The sequence below is a fragment of the Sarcophilus harrisii genome, chromosome 2 (assembly GCF_902635505.1).
Source record: "Sarcophilus harrisii chromosome 2, mSarHar1.11, whole genome shotgun sequence".
In the NCBI taxonomy this organism is placed as follows: Eukaryota; Metazoa; Chordata; class Mammalia; order Dasyuromorphia; family Dasyuridae; genus Sarcophilus; species Sarcophilus harrisii.
Window position 1 is genome coordinate 531,705,810 of NC_045427.1, and position 23,007 is coordinate 531,728,816.

Below are 23,007 nucleotides of genomic sequence, written 5' to 3' on the forward strand. Positions count from 1 at the left end.
GTTAGCCTGTTCCTTTCTCCTATTTTTCCAAGGTTATCCTCAACACAAATCCTCTCATATTTCATGAGAATAATATTGTAATGTTGAAAAATAGGTATATTGGTAGATAGTTATTGATATACTCTTGATCATTATTATAGTATGTAATTTAGTCAAAATTTGCGATTTGCAATTTAATTGGTCATAATCCGATTTCTCCATTCATTCATTGTCTTCTCGCATATGTTAAGAATCAGTTCCTCAGTATCCTTAAAACTGACCTCATCTTGGACCATCTAGCCACCCTCCCCAGCCTTACTTTCTCTAGTACTACTTCACTAGAAATATATATAGAAGAAATTCACATGTTTAACATATTTTGAATTACTTGCTATGTAGTGGAGGGACTGGGGAGAAGGGAGGGAGAAAAATTTGGAACACGAGGTTTTGAAAGGGTGAACACTGAAAACTCTCTGTATATATTTTGAAAATAAAAAAGCTATTATTAAAAAGTATTACTTCACTGGTAGATATTTAATCAATGCTAAGCTTAATGGAATTATAATATTTCAACTTAGTTTCTCCCCTACTTAACAGTATTTTTCCAATTATACGTAAAGATAATTTTCAGTATTCATTTTTGTAAAATTTTGAGTTCCAAATTTTTCTCCCTTCTTCCCCAATAGAGCAAGTAATCTTATATAGACTAAACATGTACAATCATGTTAAATATATTTCTATATTATTCATGTTGTAAGAGAAAAATCAGAACAAAAGGGAAAGTTCACAAGGAAGGAAAAAACAAAAACAAAAGGTGAAAACAATATGCTTCAATCTACAGTTTCCACAGTGCTTTTTCTGAATGTGGATATCATTTTGCATCACAAATCAGACATAGTTTTTTTTTTTTTGTTGTTGTTGTTGTTGTTTTGTTTTTGTTTTTGTTTTACAAAATAATAGGATAATAATCTTGTATCCCAGCAAGTCTCCATTTTTATTCTTATGTGCTCCAATGCTAAACTTTAAACTAAACTTTAAAACACAAACATATTGATAAGTTAAATGAAATTTAGTTATTAGAAAGACAAAGGGCTAAGTAAATCTTAGCTTAATCAATAGCAGGATGACCAACGCTAGCATTGATACCCTTCCTGTTCTTGGAAAACTTGGTTCTACTGAGTAAGCCAAGGATGTGAGGTAGTTACCCTGTAATGAATTGGCTTTTCTTTCCAGAAATTTTCTTCTATCTGGAGAGACTAAGGTTCAAATATTTTTGGGAAAGAGATCATATAGCCTGTGACACAAAGATGAGTAAGCTAACAAGTACTTATTAATTATATACCTTAAGAGAACATTCTGACACACAAAATATTAATTTTCAAAGTGCCATTTTTAAAATTAGCTTTTGTTTCACTACAAGTGTAGCAATGAAACTAATACATTTCTTTTATCTACCTGTAATTGGGTTGCTTTGCATTTTATAATTGTTTGCATTTCCCTTTTAGACCAGGGTCAAATGATTGAAAAGTACATGACAAGCCTGTTCAACTTAAGTATCAGTCTTTTGGTTGTATGAATGTCTGAACTATTTCTAGAAAAAGTTGATTTAGACATCATAAAACTTTAGTTACTTGGAGTATGATAAAGAATTTGGCTTATAATTTTAAAAGTATTACTTATTTCTTTCTCTTGATTTCCTCATTAAATAATTTTCCAGTTTTTAGTTGGATAAGAATTTGCAAAAGGTTGTTGGTTAGTCCAACTAAATTAGGTATACAACATATCTCACTCAGTATTTGCTTACTACTTTCATCAGTAGATTGATTTAAAGAATATAAAGTAGTAGTTACTTCTGTCCATTTCTGTCTTAGTCAAAGATTTCTATGCAGCATATTCACAACAAATATTCAACTTGTTACCAGTGAAATGTAGAATTTTTCTTTTTCAATCAAGTTTTCTTTTAATTTTTTTTTTTGGAATTTCTTCACTCTTTCTAATTTCAAACTTGACTGCCACATTTGGACCCCACTTTAAGTTTGGTTTCATATATAACTCTGAGACTAGATCTCTTGGTAGTAAATGATCATTGTAACCATTGCCATAGTGTAGTCACAGATGCTTCAGTTTGTGGTGGAACTTGTAGGGAATAGCCAGCTACAGTTCTAAACAGAAAACTTCTCAAGATTCTTTAAAGGCAATCTGTTCTATCTAGTTAAGTTCTTGGATGGACTCTCAAAAGTAAAACTCATAAACATTGATAAACCTGTGTACTCTGCTTCACATTATTCAGTCAGAATACATACAAATGGTTTGCCAATTGAATTGAATTTTTTTTGAAAATGGGGATAGCAGGATATGCTAAATTTTTCCCCCATTAGGAAAAAAAAGGGAAAGATTAACAATCCAATAGAATATCAATAAAAAACCGGATTAAATAAATATAGATGAACATTATACATATGTATTTGTATACACATATGTGTTTGTATGCACAAAAAGATATATATATAATGTGCATAGTCACATTTATTAATATACACCTATATTTTTCTTCATCCCTTCCTTTCTCAGGGAAATGGCAAATGACAAAGGGGCTATAGCCCCTTTAACTAGCTATTTTATTTATCTATTGTGAAGGTTAATCAGATCATTGATTTAGAGCTAGAAGTTTTAGAAGTCTTCTAGTGTAACCTCTATACTCTATTTTTACAAATTTACAAATTTAGAAAGTTTTAGAAACTTTGTCCCCAAAAAGTTATGACTTGTACAAGGTCATCAACAGAGTTTATGTTTCTTTTTTTAATCAAATAATGCCTATTTTCCAAGAGTCTGACTGTATTCCATGGTCTATATCTATATTAATAGACATTGATATGGGTTCTTCTTAGTTTATGAGCTACTATTGTCAGGCAAATTGATTTTCTTTCACATCAATGGATAATAACCATAATCTTCTATAGTATCATATTCTAAGATAACTCACCAAAAGATGTAAATTGGCACATTTTTTGAGTTGACCTCATACTCAAGCAATATTAATACCTTTGTGAGAAGGACATTTGTAAATTGTGCTGCATCTAGAGAAGGGCAGTTAGCTTACTAGAGATCCTTGGTTTCCTACCATCTGGGCATTTGAGTCATTAACCTAAAGAAGAGATGTACAGGAAAACATGATAGCTGTATCCAAATGTTTGAAGTGCTTTCGAATGGGATTCATCATATTCTGCTTTGTCTCTGATGGCAAATTAAAAGCAATTAATGAAAGTTGCAAGGAGGCAGATTTAGACTTGATGTCAGAAGAATCTTCATAACACAGATCAAAGCACACATACATGTAAAATAAAGTGGAAAATAGTGTGCCTTAATCTTCATTCAGATGCCATCCATTTTTCCTTTGAAAATGAATACTATTTTTCATCAGGAGTGCTTCAGGATCATCTTGGATCATTGTATTGCTGAGAATTGCTAAGTTATTCATAGTTGGTCATTATGCAGTATTGCTATTATTTGATGTACTCCTGATTTTGTTCAATTCATTTTGTATCAGTCCATGTAAGTCATCCCAGGTTTTTCTGAAATTATCCTGCTCATCATTTCATATAACACATAGTATTCCGTACCAACCATAAACCAAAGTTTGTTCAGCCATTCCTGAATTGATGCGCATCCCCTCAACTTCCAATTCTCTGTCACTACAAAAAAGAGCTACTATAGATATTTTTATACAAATAGATCCTTTTCCTTTGAAAAAAATATTTTGGGGATACAGACCCAGTTTAGTGGTATTTCTGGGTCAAGGATATGCACAATTTTATAGCCCTTTAGGCCTAGTTCCAAATTACTTTCCAGAATGGTTGAATCAGTTCAGTTCCATCCATAGTGCATTAGCATCTCACTCTGTAGTTCGTGTGTGTTTTTTTTTTTAAATTTTGGTAATCTCTTCTTGGATTTCTAGAATTTTTTATTTTTTGTTTAATTGGGGGGTTTTAATTAGTTGATTTTAGGTGCTTGTAACTGTGTTCAATTCACTGATGTGTTCTCTTTCTCTCTTTTTTTTTTTTGATAATTATTTTGAGATATAAATTTTCCTTTATGTGCTACTTTGATTGCATCCTACAAATTCTGGCATGTTGTTTCTTTGTTATTATTTTAAATGAAATTATTTTTTTTCTATAATTTGTCCTTTGACCTGCTCTTTTTTTAGTATTGTTAATTGATTTACATCTATTTTTAATTTATGCTTTAAAGGACCTTTATTGATTAATTTTATTGCATTATATTTGGGATATGATGCATTTAATATTTTGTTTTCTGCATTTATTTGTGAGATTTTATGCTCTAATACATAGTCAATTTTTGTGAAAGTGACAATAACAGAAGAGAAATATGTATGCTCCTTTTTATTCACATTCAGTATTCTCCAGATATCTATCATAATCCAACTTTTCTAAAATTCTATTGATTTCCTTAATATGTTTCAGGTTTATCTTATGCTTAAATTTAGGAGGTAGATTGAGATTCTCTCACTGTAAAAGTGTTACCAGGTTTTTCAGTAACTCGATTAACTTTTCCTTCAAAAATTAGGAGCTAAGATATTTGTTAATATGCAATATTGATATTAATTTTCTATGGTAGCTTTTAGCAAAATGTAGTTTCTCTATCTCTTAATTAAAATTATATTTGTTCTTCCTTTGTCTGAGACAATGATTGCTATCTTTACTTTTTTTTACTTCAGGTGAAGCATACTAGATTTTGCTCTAGCATCTTATGTTCATTCTATGTGTATCTTTCAGCTTCAAATATATTTCTTGTGAAACTCATTTTTCAGTTCTGGTTTCTAACACATTACACTGTCATCTTCTCTTTTATAGTTGAGTTGATTAGATTCACACTTTTTAACCCTATTTTCTGATGCTTTTCCTTCTCTTTTCCTCCTTTCCTCTCTTTGAGTCTGTTTTGCTTCTGAACTCTTATTACTCTACCCTCTGTTTTATTTCTTCCTTTTTTCCCTTAACCCCCTTTCTTCTATGTGACTATTAAACAAAATGAATTTCTTTAGCCGTCTATATTTGTACGATTATTTTCTTCCTTTAACTAGTTCAGATAGATATTATGTTTAAGTATCACCTATTCACCTTCTCTTTTCTTTATATAAATTTCTCCTTGCTCACACCATACATTTGAGATCATTTTCCCCATTCTTATCTTTCTCTGTGTGCATTATTCTCCTTTATCTTTCCATTCTTTTAAGATAGAGGTCTGAATGCAATTGTATTATGTTTGACCTATCTAATTAGACTCCCTTTAACACTTCTAGTGATGAGAAACTGAGGAGTCACATGTATCATCTCCTTAAATAAGAATGCTGTTTGTCTTTGTTTAAGCTCTTGTGATTTCTCACTCATGTTTACTTTTTCTCTTGAATGTTTCCAAGAATTTTCTCTTTCTTTCCCCCATGCTTAGAGGGCTCTCCTTCCTCATCCATATGTACTGGCTTTCCTGGCTTCCTTTTGCAACAAAAATCCCATCTTCTAATAAAAGCCTTTACCATAGAAGAAGTTTTCATTGCATTTTTCCTTTATTATTTACTCTTTCTTGATATTTCATAATCATTAGCTTCCCCATATCTACTTATAATTTTAAGGAATTATTTTCTTGAGCTTTTGTATTCATTTTCAATTTGACCAATTCTACTTTTTAAGGAGTTGTTTTCTTCAGTGAATTGTGTACCTTCTTTTCCATTTTTTGTTCTTTACCGAGCTGTTTGTTGACTCTTTTTTTTCCCCCATGATTCTCTTGCATTATTCTCATTTTTTTTGCCAATTTTGCTTCTACCTCTCATATTTAATTTTTAAAATCTTCTTTGAATTCTTCCAGGAATTTTTTTAGGGCCAATTGCAGACCAATTCATTTTTCCTTTAAGGCTTTCTATGTAGGCATTGTGACATTGTTCTCTTCTATGTTTGTGTTTTATCTTCTCTGTCACCATAGTAACTTTCTATGGTCAGGTTTTTGTTGTTGTTGTTGTTGTTTGTTTATTTCTTGCTCATTTTCCCAACTTATTTCATGACTTTTAATTTTATGTTAAAGTTAGTCCTATATCTGAAATGGAGGAGACACTGTCTCAAATTTAGGCCAAGGGCCTTACTACTACCCTGAACTGAGACTAGATGGTCTCATTGCTACCTTGTTGAGGTGCAGCCTGCTAATTGCTGGTCTGAATACCACCTAAATTGCATTGTCCTCCCCTTTTATCACAATGAGACAGATGAGCTAGATGATGAGCTTTTCTCTGATGAGCCAGAAAAATTGTTTTATCCCATTCTTTTTTGTTTTTGGTTCTGCTGCTTCACAATTTGTTTTGAAACATAATTTTATAGTTATTTAGAGGTGAATTTGAGAGACCTTAGATGAGTTCTTACCTTACCTTATATCTTGGCTCTATCTTCCACATTTTTCTCTTTTATTTATTGTCTAAACTATATATAGCTTTTTGTACATATTGATTTGCTTTATTTCTCCTTCATTAGATTTTGAACACCTTCACCTCTTTTTGTATCCCTATTACTTAGCAAAATGACTGGCACTTAGATACTATTGATTAACCATGAAAAATATTATTGACTGAATATAACAAATATTATTGAGTGACTATGTTTGTATATCACATGTTGTACTGAGTTCTGGCTTTTTCACCAATAGCATTTAAAAGTCTTCTATTTCATTAAAGATCCATATTATATATGGATCAATAAAGATATATATATATATATATATATATATGCATACATACATACACATAGGATTATATTCAGTTTTTCTGGATGAGCTATTTTGGTTCCAATCTCTGTTTCTTTTTAGTTGTGGCTGCTGAACATTGTATGATCCTAACTTTGATTCTGTGATACTTGAAACCTTTCTTCTTGTCTGTTTGCTGTATTTTTTTTCTCTTAACCTGGGAGTTCTGTATTTGGCTATAACATTCCTGGGAGTTTTATCTTTGAGGTTCTTTCAGAAGGTGACCAAGAAATTATCTTAATTTCTACTTTGTCCTCTAGTTTTAATATATATGGGAAATTTTATTTTGGATTTCTTGAAACAAGTTGTCTATACTTTTGTTGTTGTTCATGGATTTCAGGGAGTACAATGATTCTTGAATCAAACTGTCTTTTTTTCCCTGATCAGTTTTTTTCTATGAATATATCACATCTTCTTATATTTTACAGAATTTTTATTTATTTTATTATTTCTTGATGTATTATGTAGTCATTAGCTTCCATTTGGTTAATTCTAATTTTCAGACTATTTTCTTCAATAAGGTTTTGTACCTTATTTTATAAATATTATATTATTTAATTTATATATTATATCATATATAATTCATAATTATATATGATATATAATTATATTATTTTATAATAATTTTATAAATTGTGTCTCTTTTATAAACTATTCTTTTTTATGTCTTTTCTACAGAGTTCTCATTTTGTTTTCAAAATTCTTTTTTTGCTCTTTTTAAAAAATACTTTCAGAGAAGAGTCAAATGACTTTTCAAGAGAAAAGGCTGAGCTCTCTCCTAAATCCCTACAAACACCTTTAGATAAGGTAAAAAAAAATTCCTGGAGTAATGAACAATAAAAGAAAGGGGTGAAATAATTTTCCAGAAAGACAACTTAGAAGATCAGCAGAAAAAGTCTGTCACATCTGGGTAAAGGTGGAGCACAGTCCAGTGCAGACCAGGCCCCCAGTAAACCAGGAGAAGATCCTGGTTTTGCAAGCCACTGAATCAGCAGCAGCAGAAGCTGTTTTTGGAGCTCTCAGATTGCTTATGATAAAGGGGTCAAACAACTGATCAGAAGAAATTACAAGAGTCTCTTTGCTAACACTGAGGCAGAACTCATTTTCTTTTACCCATACTTGGATCTAGGTTTCAGTCCTGGGTGACAGACCCAGGAAGAGGAAGAGCACTAGCACACAGGGCTTGTAGTCAGAGCAAGGAATCTCATTGCAGTTCTGGAGCAGAAAAAAGGTGTTTATGGATGCTGGCAGACCAGATCAAAGGACATGAGAATAGTATACACACTTCTTTAGATCATATCTAGGAAGAACATAAAACTTAAAAATCCCTAGAAGTATTTCTGAAAACAGCTGCACAAAAACCATGAAGTTTGGGAAAGTATGCCCTTCATCCTGGAAGCAGAGGCTCAATTTAATAGAGTTAAAAGTCAAGAAATAGACTGGAAAAATAAGCAAACAAAAGAAAAAATTTCTGACCATGCTATGGTGACAAGGAAGATCAAAACATACTCAGAATGAGATAAAATCAAAATTCCTTCATTCAAAGCCTTCAAGAAACATGAATTAGTCTCAGACCATAGAAGAGTTCAAAAAGAATTTTGGAAATCAGGTAAGAGAGAGAAAGAAAAATTGGAAAGAGAAACAAAAGTGATGCAAGAAAATCATGAAAAAAAGTCAAAAGCTTGGTAAAGGAGACACCAAAAAAAAAATTCTGAAGAAAAAAATACTTTTAAAAAAGAGAGGGAGAAATAAGATGGAGGGAAATACAGTTAGCAGTAGTAACTAAAAAAAAAATTAGAACAAGTTTCTCTAATAAAAGCCTCATTTATCAAACATACATAGAATTGAGTCAAATTTACAAAATAAGTCATTCACTAATTATTATAATGATCAAAAGATATGAAGTTTTCAGATGGAATAATCAAAGATATCTATATCCATATGGAAAAAAATACTCTAGTTTACTATTATTAGAGAAATGCAAATTAAAATAATTAAAATAATACTACCTCATACATATTAAATTGGCTATTAGGACAGTAAAGCAAAATGACAAATGTATGAAGAGATGTGGGGGAAGTGGGGATATGAGACATTAATGCATGAGTATTGGTAGAGTTGTGAACTGATTCAATTGTTCTATAGAGAAATTAGGAATTATGCCCAAGGGCCAATATAACCAGGCATATACTTTTTTATAATAGCTTTTTTATTTTTTCCCAAACCCATACAAAGACAGTTTTCAACATTCATCTTTGCAAATCCTTGAGTTTCAAATTTTCTCTCTCCCTCCCTTCCTTCTCCTTCCTCTAGATAGCAAGCAGTCCAGTATAGGTTAAATATATGCCATTTCTAAATTTAATTCTATATTCATCATGCTGTGCAAGAAAAATCAGATCAAAAGGAAAACTGAGAGAAAAAAAACAAGTAAAATATAACAATAAAGGTGAAAGTATTATGCTTTGATCCACATTCAATCTCCATAATTCTTTCTCTGAATATGAATAGCTTCTTTCTATTACAAATCTATTGGAATTCATGTATACTCGTTGATCTAGCAATACGTCTACAAGGTTTGTATCTAAAAAGAGATTTTTAAAAAAGGAAAAGAACATATATGTACAAAAATGTTCATAGCTACTCTTTTCTGGTAGCAAAGAATTAGACATTGAGGAGATGTCCATCAATTAGGGAATGACTGAACAAATTGTGATATGTAATTATGATGACTCCTATTATGCTATGAGAAATGATGAGCAGGATGCTCTCAGAAAAACTTGGAAAGATTTACAGAAGCTGATGGAAAGTGACATGTGCTATATACAAAGTAACAGCCATATTGTAAGATGATAAGTTGTGAATAACAGGTTCTCCCTGCAATATAGGTATCCAAGACAACTCTGAATGCTATCCATCCTCAGAGAAAGAATTGATGGTGTATGAATAAAGATGGTAGCATGGTTTTTTAAATTTTATTTTTCTTAAGGTTTTTTTTCCTACACTTAGTCTTTGTTTTCTTCCACAACATGACTAATACAGAAATGTTTTGGATGACTACACATGCATAATCTACATTGAGTAGCTTGCCTTCTCAAAGGAGGTAGAGAAAAGGGAGAGAATTTGGAATGCAAAGTTTTAAAAATTAATGTTAAAATTGTTTTTACATATAAATGGGGGAAATTAAATACTAAAAACAAAAATCCTCTAATTCTTCTAGCAATTTTTGTTGAACATATGTCAAATCTGTATTTTTTTTCTTTTTAGCTTTGCTTGTGGGTATTTTCAAGTAATTCTCTTCTTTGATCTTTGTGTTTTGAATTTCTTTGTTTCAATAGAAGCTCTTTCTTCTTCCAGTCTTCTTTTTTACTTTGGATTGATACTTTTGGGGGACTTTGTTCACTTTAGAAATATAAGGAATGTATGGCCTAAGAACTCTTATGTCCTGCTGCTGCTTTCATAGGTCTCCTTATGGGGACCTGCAGATTTTCAGTGCTCTTAAAGTGGTGGTCTGGAAAGAGGTCTACTCACTGTCCTCTTAATCTGAGTTCTGCAAATTCTTGACCCAGGTTTGGATCTGTTGGCTTGTGCATTGATGAATTTCAGATGCTGTTAGATTTATTCATTGTTAGTCTTTTGGGATGTTCCACAGGTTCAGAGTTCCTGCACTGCTTGCTCCCCTTTGGCCTGGGACTCCTACCCTGATTATTACATGGCAAGTTTATATGGTGGACTAAAGACTAGAACTGACTCACCATTTTGGTCCTGGGCTCAGAGCCACACAGCAACATTTCTGGAACTTATCCCTTGCTTCCATAAACAGCTAAAACCCATTCTCCCTCATGACCATTCCTCTCCAACCTGGCAGAACTGGACAATGAGTGACAGAACTACAAAATGACCCCTTTTCTGCATTCATTGCTAGTTAAAAGAACCAAGCAATTTCTTTCTTCCTTGGTGTTTTTTTATCCTATTACTCTAGCTTGAAGTTATTTCTATCCCCGGGCATTACCACACTCTATTTTGCTGCCAGTGATTGTGTTCCTGCCTTAGGCTCTGTCCCCAGTATCTGTAAAACTTTGTCTCTCTTATGGAATATTACAATATTTTACTATGACTTACTCTTCACTTTTCTAATCAGAAAGCAATTTCTACCTGCTTATATTATAGAGAAGGTGTTCTGGGTGAGCTAGGCAAAAAACAAAACAAAACAAAAACCAAGAAAAAAAAAAACAAACAATCTTCTCTTACTTGATTCTACTCTCCTAGATAATTTTTTTTTAAAAAAAGAAGTTTGCCCTTCTTAATTTTCACATGAAGCATTCTAATTAGAAAACTAAATGCAACTTCTTTATTGGATGATGAATCTAGAATTGGAAGAGACTTGATAAGCCATTTAATCCAGTTTTTTTACTTTGTAGTGGAGGAAATCAAAGCTCCAAGGGAGGAAATAAACAACATTACATAGGTGGTATCAGACACGAATCCAGGTTCTCTTGCTCTTTTGAAAAAAAAAAAAAAAAAACATTTCACTTGTATCTTTGTAGACTTGAATTTCAGAACCAAGTTATAGAAGATAACAGATAATGAGGAAAAGCAAAGATACTGATATAGCTTGCCACTTACTTCTCCAGTTTATTTTACAGATGAGGAAACTGAGGCATATAAGGTTAAGTTTCTTTCCCAGGGTCATACAGCTAGAAAGGTCAAAGTATAGATTTGATAAATTTGATTTGATAAATAGTAGATGATACATTATGTAGATTATAATCCTGTGATGATTAGATAATATGTAAACATTTTCTTTTAATTAAGATATAAAACAATATCCTAAAGACTGATTAGTTGGTTGTAGGATTTTTAATACCCTTCTACAGGAACAAAGTTTAAACAGCCAATTTGAGTCCCCCTTTGTTTCTATGATAGATAGAATAGACTGATAGAGGTAGATATGTAGATACACAGACAAATAGATGCTTGTATATGTTTATGTATATGTAAATAAATGTGTGTGGGGGATCTTCTGAAATAATGGCATATATTTCCAATAGAGTTGAGAGAGAAAATGCCATCTATATCCAAAGAGAAAAGTATGGAGACAATGTGGATTGAAGCATTGTATTTTCACCTTTTTGTTGTTTGCTTTTTTTTCTTTCTTGTGATTTTTCTTGCACAACATGAAAAATATGAAAATACGTTTAAAAGTATCATGCATATATAACCTATATCAGATTGCTTCATGTTTTGGGGGGAAAGGGAGATAAGAGAGAAAGGGAGAAAAAAATTGGAATACATCTTACAAAAATGAATTTTGAAAACTATTTTCACATGTATTTGGAAAAATAAAGTATTATTGAGAAAAAATGAAATAATGTCCTAAAACCTCAATTTACAGAGAAAGAAAATAGCTTTTCTGCTTTTTCACTCTTCCTCTGAGATTGTTTTTGCATTTTTGTACCCCCAGGAGTCAATACAATACTTTATACATCATAAGCACTTGATAAATGCTTGTTGATTAATTCTTTGCTTTCCAATCTTCTTCTGGGTTTATGGAGCATGCAAAGACCTCCAAGTCTGAAGTCAGGATCATTAATCTTGTGTTCAAATCCAACCTGCGGACACTTCCTAGTTGTGTGATCCTGAGCAAGTCACTTAATCCTGTTTGCCTCAATTTCCTTATCTATGAAATGAGCTGAAAAAGGAAATGTCAAACACTCCCATATCTTTGCTAAGAAAACCCTAAATAGTGTCATAAAGTCTTGGACATAACTGAAATGACTGAACAATAAAACTAATCAAGAAAATATAGTGTATTCACATTTCCATTTAGGAGTTATACTCACACTAGTGTCTATTCTCTGTAATTATTTCTGTTTTATCATATGTATATCTATCTTGTCCGTAGGTGATTATTTCCATATTGTCTTCCCCATTAGATTCTGAGCAAGCAGGAGCAACTTTTTCCTTTCTTTGTATCTTTAGCATTTAATATGGTACCTGATATGTGCTGTTATTTAGTCATTTCAAGTGTATCTGAATCTTTGTGATGCCATCTGGTATTTTCTTGGCAAAAAAGCAGATGTGATTTGCCATTTCTTTTTCCTGCTTATTTTACAGATGAGAAAACTGAATAAGCAAGACTAAGTGACTTGATCAGGGTCACACAGCTACTGTGTGTGAGGCTGGATTTGAACTTAGTCTTCCTTAGTCTAGCCTAACTCTCTATCCACTGTGATACTTTGCTCCCTGACTGACACATTTAAAATATACTTGTACAGTTAGTGAATACTTAAAATAATTATAATCACAAATATTGCTAAGATATGTTATGCTTTAAGTTTTAAAAAATACTATATTATGTATATACACACACGCATATGTATACATATATGTGTATAATATATAAGTATATATTTATATATTATATAAGTATATAATACATATATATATATATATAAATCCTATTTAAGCCTTATCCCTTTGATGTACTATTATTATTCCCACTGTACAAATGAGGAAGCCTAGGATGAGAGATATTCAGTGATTTGCCCAGAATCATATCTACCATTTTTCTGAAGCAGAATTTGAAATCTGGTCTTCCTTAGTTTTAAGTTCAGTACTCTATCCACTATGCCACCTAATTGCCTACAGCTTTTCTGTACCAACTGCCCTGAGTACGCTTAGTGTACTATCAATGAACTTTATTTCTAGTTCCCTCTCTACTGTCACCAGGAGCCACTTTCTTTTGTAATATTTAACTAATGAGTTATGCAAAGTTTTGTAACCAAAGCAGTATGTATTACCCCAAATCTGCTATTCAGAAGATGTTAGCATGTTACATCTCTACATTGGTTGGCACATACTGTTTTTACATTAGCATATTGTCCTCTTTTCAGTGAAGAAAAGTTAATATATGAGTCACAAGTGATGGGTGAGGTATGGCAACAAATCTACAGATTGATACGAATATGGTCAAGAAAGTAAAACAGCCCATTAGGTATTCAATTGAGGGTTGTTGGCCAAACAGCATGCGAAGGAAGCTTTCCCAGAATGTTCTTCTGCCACTCTTCTGGCTCTAGGATCCAAAATCCTTTGCTTTTCGTGAGCTGTACATATTGTCCTCTAGTTTTCATGGCAAGAGACTTCATTCTTTTGAAATGAAAAACATAAAATAAAGGGACTCAATCTGCCATGCAGCTGAACAAACCCATCTCTTTCCATGTGGCTATTCACCATAGACACTAGTTTGTTCTCACTCTGTTGTTGATTTCTTGGCTATTTGATGACTAGATAACCTTATAAAATGTCTAGTTTCTTTCTCATCACAGAGTGACATAAACTTAGTTTTAAAACCAAGCATAAGTAAATAGCCATGATTCCTTTGAGATTCCTTGATTTTTTTAAAGCAAAACAAAATATTTTTAAAGACCTTTTTTATTGTTTTACATGTTAATGGTTTTTTTTTTTATTCTGAAAGGCATTAGATTTATTCAGATTTTGAAAATGTAGTTGTAGCCAATCAATTCTGGCATTTTTCATTATATTATTATTGCCACTTCATGGACAATTTATTGAATATATGTTCTATTTGCTGGGAAAATTGAATATGAATTAAGTTATTTGTTGCAGAGTTTGGGGATTCTGGCAAGGAAAATTCAGCTTTTAGCCTGAGAATAAAGGGTTAAAAGCTGCCAACAATTGCTAATTATTCTCCAAAGTATTCTAGTATTAGAAGATGGGAGATAGAAAGTAGTCTCTGCATATATGAAAAGTGGTTTAGGAAGTATAGAGTACACTCTCAAGAGGAAAGAAAGATTGAGAAGAGATGAATTAAAGAACAGGAGTGTGACTGTTGGGTGAGAAGTACCAAAAGTGCATCTAGAACCTAGGAGTTGGAGTATTGGATGGGATACATGAAAAAGAAAGACAAGAATCACTTCTCTGTCTGGCTCAGCAAGGATTTCAGTTCTTGAGAGAGTTGCATGGTCATGTCTTGCATTTAATTTCTCTTTTAAATGATAAAATTTTAAAAACATAACTGTTTCACAGCTAGCTTTCAGTAGAGAGCTGTATTTTTTGTTTAGTAATCTATTCTTTTAACATTTTAAATTGTTTGTGTTCTGTTGGAATCTTTACAAACTGTTAAGTCATCAGAATTGATAGAGACAGTAATTATCTAATTTAGCATGGTTCAGTATGATTGATCTGATCCTACAAGGAAAGTTATGGGCCAGAACTTAAAACAAGGTATAAGTGGAATTGATGGAAGCAATGCTTGTGTGCTTGTGTTTGCACCTTTAAGAGTTTACACATTAGAGCTCACACATTAGAGCTCACACATTGTACTTCACAAGTACAGGAGATACACAAAGTTAACTTTGTAACTTTGTGAATTCACACCTCCCATAATCCCACTCTTGGAGGAGGAGTCTAACTTTGAGAGAGCATAAAAACAGTTGAGCTCAATCAGCAAAGTCAGTTCAGAAGAAGCCACGAGTTGGAGTTGAGCTAGAGCCAGAAGTCACTTCAAAAGATTGAAAGAGTGAGAGTTCAGTTCAGGAGATTGAGAAGCTAATCTGCAGTTGGGCAGAACTAAGATTCAGAGAGAGGCTGAAGCTAGCAACAAGAGCTCTGGGAACCAAAGAAAGCTAACGGGGCTATTTTGGAAGAAACAATAAAGAAGAAAAAATAAACCTGGCTGCATTTGAAGTGATTATTACTTTGAACTGAAACTAAGGCTGCCTCTAGAAAACCTCCCCAAGAAACCTGCTCCCAGAGAATCATCACATATTATAGAAAAAGAAGAACACCGCAGTGTTCAATTTAAGAAAATTGTAATGGTCCCCCTCAATAACTTATTAAATACAAAGTTGCAAATGTTTTAAAATGTATTACTTTTTCTTGATATAGCTTAAAACATGGTATTCCGTATTATTTTCAAATAGTATTTAATTTTTCCCATTTACATATCAAGTCAATTTTTAGCATTCATTTTTACAAGATTTTTGAGTTCCAAATTTTCCTTCTTTTCTATCCTCTTTTTTTCCAAAGATGGTATGCAGTTTGATATATTTTCTACCTGTGCTATCATAAAAAAAAAATTGTCCACATTAACCACAGTTGTGAAATTAAAACAAAATTAAAATGCAATAAAGAATAAAGTAAATGAAATAAGCTTCAATCTGCGTCCAAAATTCATCATTTCTTTATCTAGTTATGGAAAGAATTTTTTCCTTTGTTGAGTTCTTTGTTCTTGTCTTGGATCATTGTGTTGCTGAGAAGAACTGAGTCGGTCATACTTGATCAACACACAGTGTTGTTCAGTTTTGGACTCAATTTACTAATAAATAGAAAAATCCAAACTAAGAAATAAAATTTGTATTTCAGATAGACAACACACATAAGAATGTTTTCCCCCTTTCTTTCTTTCTACGAAAAGCTTTCTACGAAAGATTATATCTATTCAGACTTCAAGTCATCATTTAATGTAAATGCTTATTTAGATGAATGCCCCTTCATTGTTTTAGTTTTTTGCTTTGTTTTGTTTGCAAAGTTTTTTTGACTAATTTCTTTTCTTTGATAAATTATACATACTACCGTCTTAATGCATTTAAGGGTTAAAAAATGCCTTGGGTATTAACCAGACTTTTCACAATATGCCATACTTTTATAAAATGTAATTATGAAACATAACATACCATATTAGTAGATCCCACCAAAAAGTAATTAAATTTGTGTCATTAATTTCACTGAAAATAAAATAACCTGGTGAGATTTTCTTCAGCTAAAGATATTATATGCACAATTACATACGATATTTTATTGTTATTTATTCACATCTTGATCATAAATCATTTCGCCATCTAGATTGTAAACTCTATGAGTGCAAGAATTTGATCTTATAGTCTTCGATATCTCTTTAAGGCCTAGAATTGTATTGAGTGTCCTTGCTGTGGTGAATTAATACACAAAATAGTTTTATTGAACCTCAAGCTGTGCTCAGTCCAATGACTAATTTTTATATTTTGCATTTAATACTGGTTGGGAGGTTTTTTAAAAGATGTTTATGGTATTTCATGTGACCCTTCTTATAAGAAAGCTAACTTATTTATCTGTGCTTCATTACCATAATATAAAATACTATCTAATTTGTTTCAATCATCATTAGTAAGAGACAAGTGCCAAGATAGATTTCTATTCAGCCGTTATATGAATATTAATCCTCTCAAACTTGTTTCTTTCTCTTCTATACTGTCCATTCTTCACACCACCATAAACAAGTTATGTGGAATCTACTTTTATTCACAAGGGGCAGGGAAAGATCACCTTGCAGTAATTCACCTGCCCTGAGCTTCTGCCTATTTATAAGAGGAGGCTTAAAAATGATGTGATTGCTTTCTTTGAAGAGATAAGGAACCTTACAAATATTGTCATAGTGGGCAGACTTCAATCAACAAATATTGATTAAATACTTACTTTGTTCCAAGAACAGAGAAAAAAAAGAAGCAAAAAACAATCCCCCCCCCCAAAAAAAAAAAAAAACACAAACCAAACAAAGCAATACAAACAAACAAAAAACATGATTCCTGCCCTCCAGGAGTTTGTTGGAAGTTTTTTTTTTTTTTTTTTCCTATTTTTAAGAAGTTACAGTAGGTTGTACTTCATGCCTTGGATTGCATTTTTAAGTATGTTTTTATACTCCATTCACAAAATTATAGATCACATAACTATCTAAAACATTCAGATTTTTTTTGGTGTCTGTTCTTCTAATATATCAATACATATGTAGGTATACATATATAGATATAATTATTGCTTAAAGTGATCAGAAAATATTTACACTTGAAAGACAACATCATGTAGTTAACTGAGTACTAAATTTGGAGGGAGAAGTCCAGTGCTCAAATACTGATTCTGTTAATTGCTGACTATGTGACTTAGGACAAGCTACATACTTCCCTGGACCTTGAGGGGCAGGGGATTTGTGGTCCTGTGATTTCATAAAGATTTGGCCATCCCTTGTTAGAATTGAGAAATGAGGTAGAGAATGGATAGACAGCTCAGAGGTATAGCAAAAGAGTAATACTAGATGTCGTCAGAAAGGCTTGAGTTCAAATCCAGAAAAAAGACACTTTCTATTCTTACGATCCTGGTTAAAACACTTAATCTCTATCTGCTTCAGTTTCTTCATCTATAAAATGTAGATAATAATAATAATGCCTACCACCCTGGTTTTGAAGTACTTTACAAAGCTAACATTGCTATGTAAATGATCATTTTTGCTGTTGTCATTATCACTATTGGTGTGTTCCCTGAATCCTACTAAATCAAATCCATGGGTCAGAATTGTTGACATCATTTATACAAGCCACATGTCATTGTGTTTGAAGATAAAATCAAATGAGACTTAAGTTTTTATTGTGTTTGGCAAATCTGGACAATTTTGTATGCAGGGCATAGAAGAGTATTTTAAAGTTCATAGCAATTTCAGATGAAAATGACTGTGGCCCATTTAACTTCAAAAGTTTTTGTTAAATATTATCTCACCAGAAATAAAATACAACCCAAGAGATCAACCTAAAATAATATGGAATTTTCAGTCATGTAATCTTTAATTTAAATTAAAAATAGAATAAATAATAGCTTATATAAAACTCAAATATCAAAATTCTTAACCTAATGCAAGTTTATCACAACTGCAAATCTATGAGTCATTTAAAGTTTAAACTTTTTAATCCAGATCAAGCATGATATATGTTAGAGGCAAACTTCAGAAATCTAAGAATCTCATTCACTTTACTAAATCTGATGACTGAAACATTTCTAAGGGAAATCCTTCTCAGAAAACTACTGAAGTGAAACTACAGTCTAACATAACATTTTTAGCCTTAAATCTCTTGTCAGAGGTATGTGGTCGTAGAGTAGTGCACATACAAGTATGCCCTTATAAATGTCAATTTACTTCCTTGAATCATTCATTAATTTTAGATATTTGGTTTGAATACTTTGGCAATACTAGATGGCTACATTAAGAAACCTTGTAGTCACTGAAGTCTACCTGCATTTTATTAGAAATTTGACCACCAAAGGAAAAAATGTTGATAGTTATAACATTCCTCTAGGTATCTGTGTGCATATGTATAAACCACATTCTTCCAGTGCCTACTCTGACCCTTGCTTATGGTTTCTAACCCAAAAACTACCTTTTCCACCTACCTGACCACGTGTCGACTCCTCATAAAAGCTCCTTCTGAAGCATACAGGACCTGGAATTTCCTATGACTCAGAGAAGAAAAGAATAACATGAGATACATTTTTTTTTATATGGCCTAATTCAACTACTTTATTCACTTTCTTTTTCAGGTAGAGTTGCTAGTGTACAAAGTTTAGAAAAGATTTTTATTTTTGGAGCTGAGTTGAGAATTGTTTAGAGAGCCAGAAGTAATTGTAAGGAGCAAAGAATAATATTTTATAAAGTCTGGCTCATAGGAGAGTTACTGAAAGGAAGCATGGAGGTAATTTGAAGTATCTTGATATAGTCTCTATTAAGCAAACATGAAGAATTTGCATTGAATTTCCTCCCCTAAAATAAAGCAGTATGAACTAGGTACAGACAGTTTTAAAGCTTAAAATTAACTCTTGTTTTGAATGGAGAACATTTATCAGGAGAAAGGAGTTTTATATTGATCAGGAAATCTATTCTAGATTATTTTAGATCAGGTAAGCTAGTAATATAATTCTGAACGGGGACATCTGTTAGAGAACATTAACAAATTGTTCTTATATCCATTTTATTCTTGGTGATGATGAAAAAGAGAACAAAACTTTTTTTTTTTTTGGAATTCAATTTGGAATTTTTTGGAATTCAGTAGTCTTTCTCCCCTATCTCCACCTCATCTTCTCTTTTAACAAAGGTTTTTCTTCTTTCCATTTTAAAATGTTATATTTCTGAGTCTCAAGAAGGCATTGAAGACTGGTCCATCCAGGTAAAAGTAGAAAGCTAAGTTATTTATTCAAGGATGGATAAATTAGTGAATGTATTAACTATAAACCTCACTTAGGACAATAATATCTGCAAGTATATTTTCATGTAAATGGATAATCAATCAAAGTGGGTAACAATATAGTTGCCTTGTGCAAATACTAAAAATGACACATTATTTATTTTGCGGTTAGGGACTGCTTTATTATCAAGACTTTTCATCTCTGGAACTACATACTGATCACATTTCAGTAAAATCTATTCAAACATCATTCCATTTTAAAATAATGTACCTAATCCCAGACCAAATTTAAAGTATCTCAATGACGTCAACAAATTTTATTAATATCAGCCAATTCCTTCAAAAATTATTATAGAACAAATAGAAATATAAGAAATGGAGAAGATTTTTGGGGGGAGGGGAATATTGAGATATTGACCTCAATTTTTCAGGTTTGGCTGTATACATTGATCAGTCTCAAATAATTGCTTGCTCAGTTTGAGTAAACAAAACATGAGGAAGGGAGCACATATGAGAAATATACATGTGAATGACTTAAATAATTTGCTCAGGATAAGATATATCTAATTCTTCACATTTTTAAGAATGCTACTGATGAGTCCCCAAAAGGAAACTTGCTAAGAACTGAAGTTTTCATTTTTTTCCAATTTCACTCTCTCATCTTACTCAAAATAGTATCTCCATGAATAAAGTTCCAGATTGATACACTTTGAGACAGCAATTACATAAACATGAATAATGCTTTATCCTAATAGTCTTCTGAACCCTGGAGTCTTTGACATGCAAAATTCTATCACAAGCAATCATTTTTAATCATTCTGGAAATAAGGTTATGATAAATGTTGATTCTTCTATAAGATTACGGTCAGCATTTTTCGGTTGGGTCTTAAGTTGATTTGCCATATCATAACTCTGTATAACATAACATTATCTTTTTTAAAAAAAAAAAAGACTAATTTTATAAATTATTATTAAGTGCCATCTGAATCTGAAATATTTCTCTTTTTCTTTCTCTCTTAATAGCATGGGAATGAGCCATGATGATGACCATTTGTCCTGTGCAGGGAGATCTCATATAATGTCTGGAGAATGGGTCAAAGGCAGGAACCCCAGTGACCTCTCATGGTCTTCCTGCAGCCGAGACGATCTTGAAAATTTCCTAAAGTAAGCCCTTCATGAGTCCCTTCATAAATAACACTGAAGGTACAAAATGCTTCTAAAACAAAGAAGTTGTACCCCAAAGATAATTTTAGCCAAATAGCAGGGAGAAGGAAAGAATGTGAGAATTGATTTAATGAAAAGATGAAATATATTTCACTCTGAAGAGCTGTTTCATATTTTCATATCTGTGACAAAGGAAACTATTTTTGCAAACTAGATAGCCTATTTTCTCAAATGTACATATATTCTCAATGCCTAGCTTGTGAACATCAAAACACCCACTGACTTAAAATTTCAGCCTAATGATACTGTTTTGAAAAACTCTTATTCTGTTTTTAAAAAAACATGCAAATCCAAAATTAGCAGTTAAGTAACTTTGTGATGTCAATAAACAAAAGATAACTTCATTTTTATCCTAAAGATCTAATTGCTGCATTTAGTATTCATTTCAAAGGAATCGTGGTTGTAAATTATAGTGTTCTTAACTACCTCCTTTAAGTGGAACATGAGATATGAAGATTATTCTGATCCTCTATTCAGAAAAGAGACAAGACTCTATTTTCATTCTTGCTTTTCCTTTGAAGAATTTACCATAGAAAAAAAGCATGACAACCTTTTTATGATGTAATGCATACGTCCATATTGGCATCCTGGTTCCCACAAAATTTCATTCTGGAACTCGTTCCAGAAATTTAGTGATTTCTGGTTTAGCCTTACTTAATAAGATAGATAACAGCATGTGCTATGGTAGCACCTTCTTTGAATGACTCAGTAGGTTCAAAATTGGACTTTATTCATACAATCTAGGATGTAGTTAAAAATGTCTTTTCTTCCCATAAACACAGAAAGTCAAGCAAAGAAATGTTGTAAGGAACTAATAAACACATAACAAATTTAGTAGTTTAAGACCCCAGTCTTATGGTTTTTATCCCTATCCTTATTAACCTTGATGTTTCCTCTGTCGGTGTGTAAAGTTCTCATTTCTAGTCATAACAAAGCTTAAAAAGATGGTAAAAGTATATGATCAATGATGTTATTCTTAATGTGATATATTTTACTGATGTGCAGCTATTAGGTAGACTGTTAAAAAGAATTATAAGGTATTTCAAACTCACTTTTAAAATTCCATGTAAGGCTAGATGATGGTGAAATTATATAAGGCTGTCATTTGCATCTTTAGTTAATTTGTTCTATTTTATGACATTAGACTCAGCAATATAAGGATACTTTCAGAGAGAGAGTATATGAGCATATTTTCATTCCTACATTTTTTTCCCTTGAAGTATCTTAGGAAGTTTGTTTTCATTGCTTTCTCTTTGGTTTTAGGAATCAGATTTTAAGAAAGTTTTCAGCCTCAAGTGGTTATGGTGATTTCTTTTTATAAAGTCCTATTTCATGTCACTAAAACTTTGTTTTGAATTCCTTGTTGGAAATAGACAAAAATTTCACATGCTTTTTTGAAAAGTTTTGTTAATGTGTTTTGTTTTTACATTACAAAAATTAACAGATTAATTTTGTAATGGGACTAACATATTAGCCCCACTTCATTAGAATTTTCTTGCAACAAAGGAAAACAGTCAATTAATATTTAATCTCATCTGAAAATAATCTCATCTGAAAGTGCATGCAACTTTCCATGTCCATAGCACCACACTTCCAAGGGGTATGTGGGTAAATATTTAACAAAGAAGTCTTTGGTTTAAAAAAAAATGTGTGCATAAGACACTTTTAAGTTTAATCTACCTTATCAATGTTTTCTCCAACACTAACATATAGATAATTCATAGAACAATAAATCAGGCTAATATTAGTAGTGCTTATTAATTTCCAAAGAGTAATAATCATGCTGAAAATTTAACAGTTAGCTCTTGGGAACCAATATGAGCTGGCTCTAGTATACCTCTGTACCCTACCTCTCTATTTAAAAAATTAACAATTTTTTTTTCCCCTTCCAACACTATCTCTATCACATTGAAAGAGAAAAGGAAAACAAATTCCTTGTAACAAATACACATAATCATTCAAAACAAATTTCAGTGGCAAAATATATATGTCTCCTCCTGCATCT

General features: G+C 31.9%; 1 protein-coding gene across 2 annotated transcripts in view; it reads left to right on the plus strand.

Moving 5' to 3' along the window:
* Window positions 1-23,007, plus strand: part of ADAMTS17 (ADAM metallopeptidase with thrombospondin type 1 motif 17) — a 473,015-nt gene that overhangs the window by 220,091 nt on the left and 229,917 nt on the right. For both annotated transcript variants that reach the window (XM_031955494.1, XM_031955493.1), the window contains exon 9: window positions 20,802-20,942. In XM_031955494.1, the coding sequence (XP_031811354.1) occupies window positions 20,802-20,942 (141 nt within the window). The remainder of the gene's footprint in view (window positions 1-20,801; window positions 20,943-23,007) is intronic.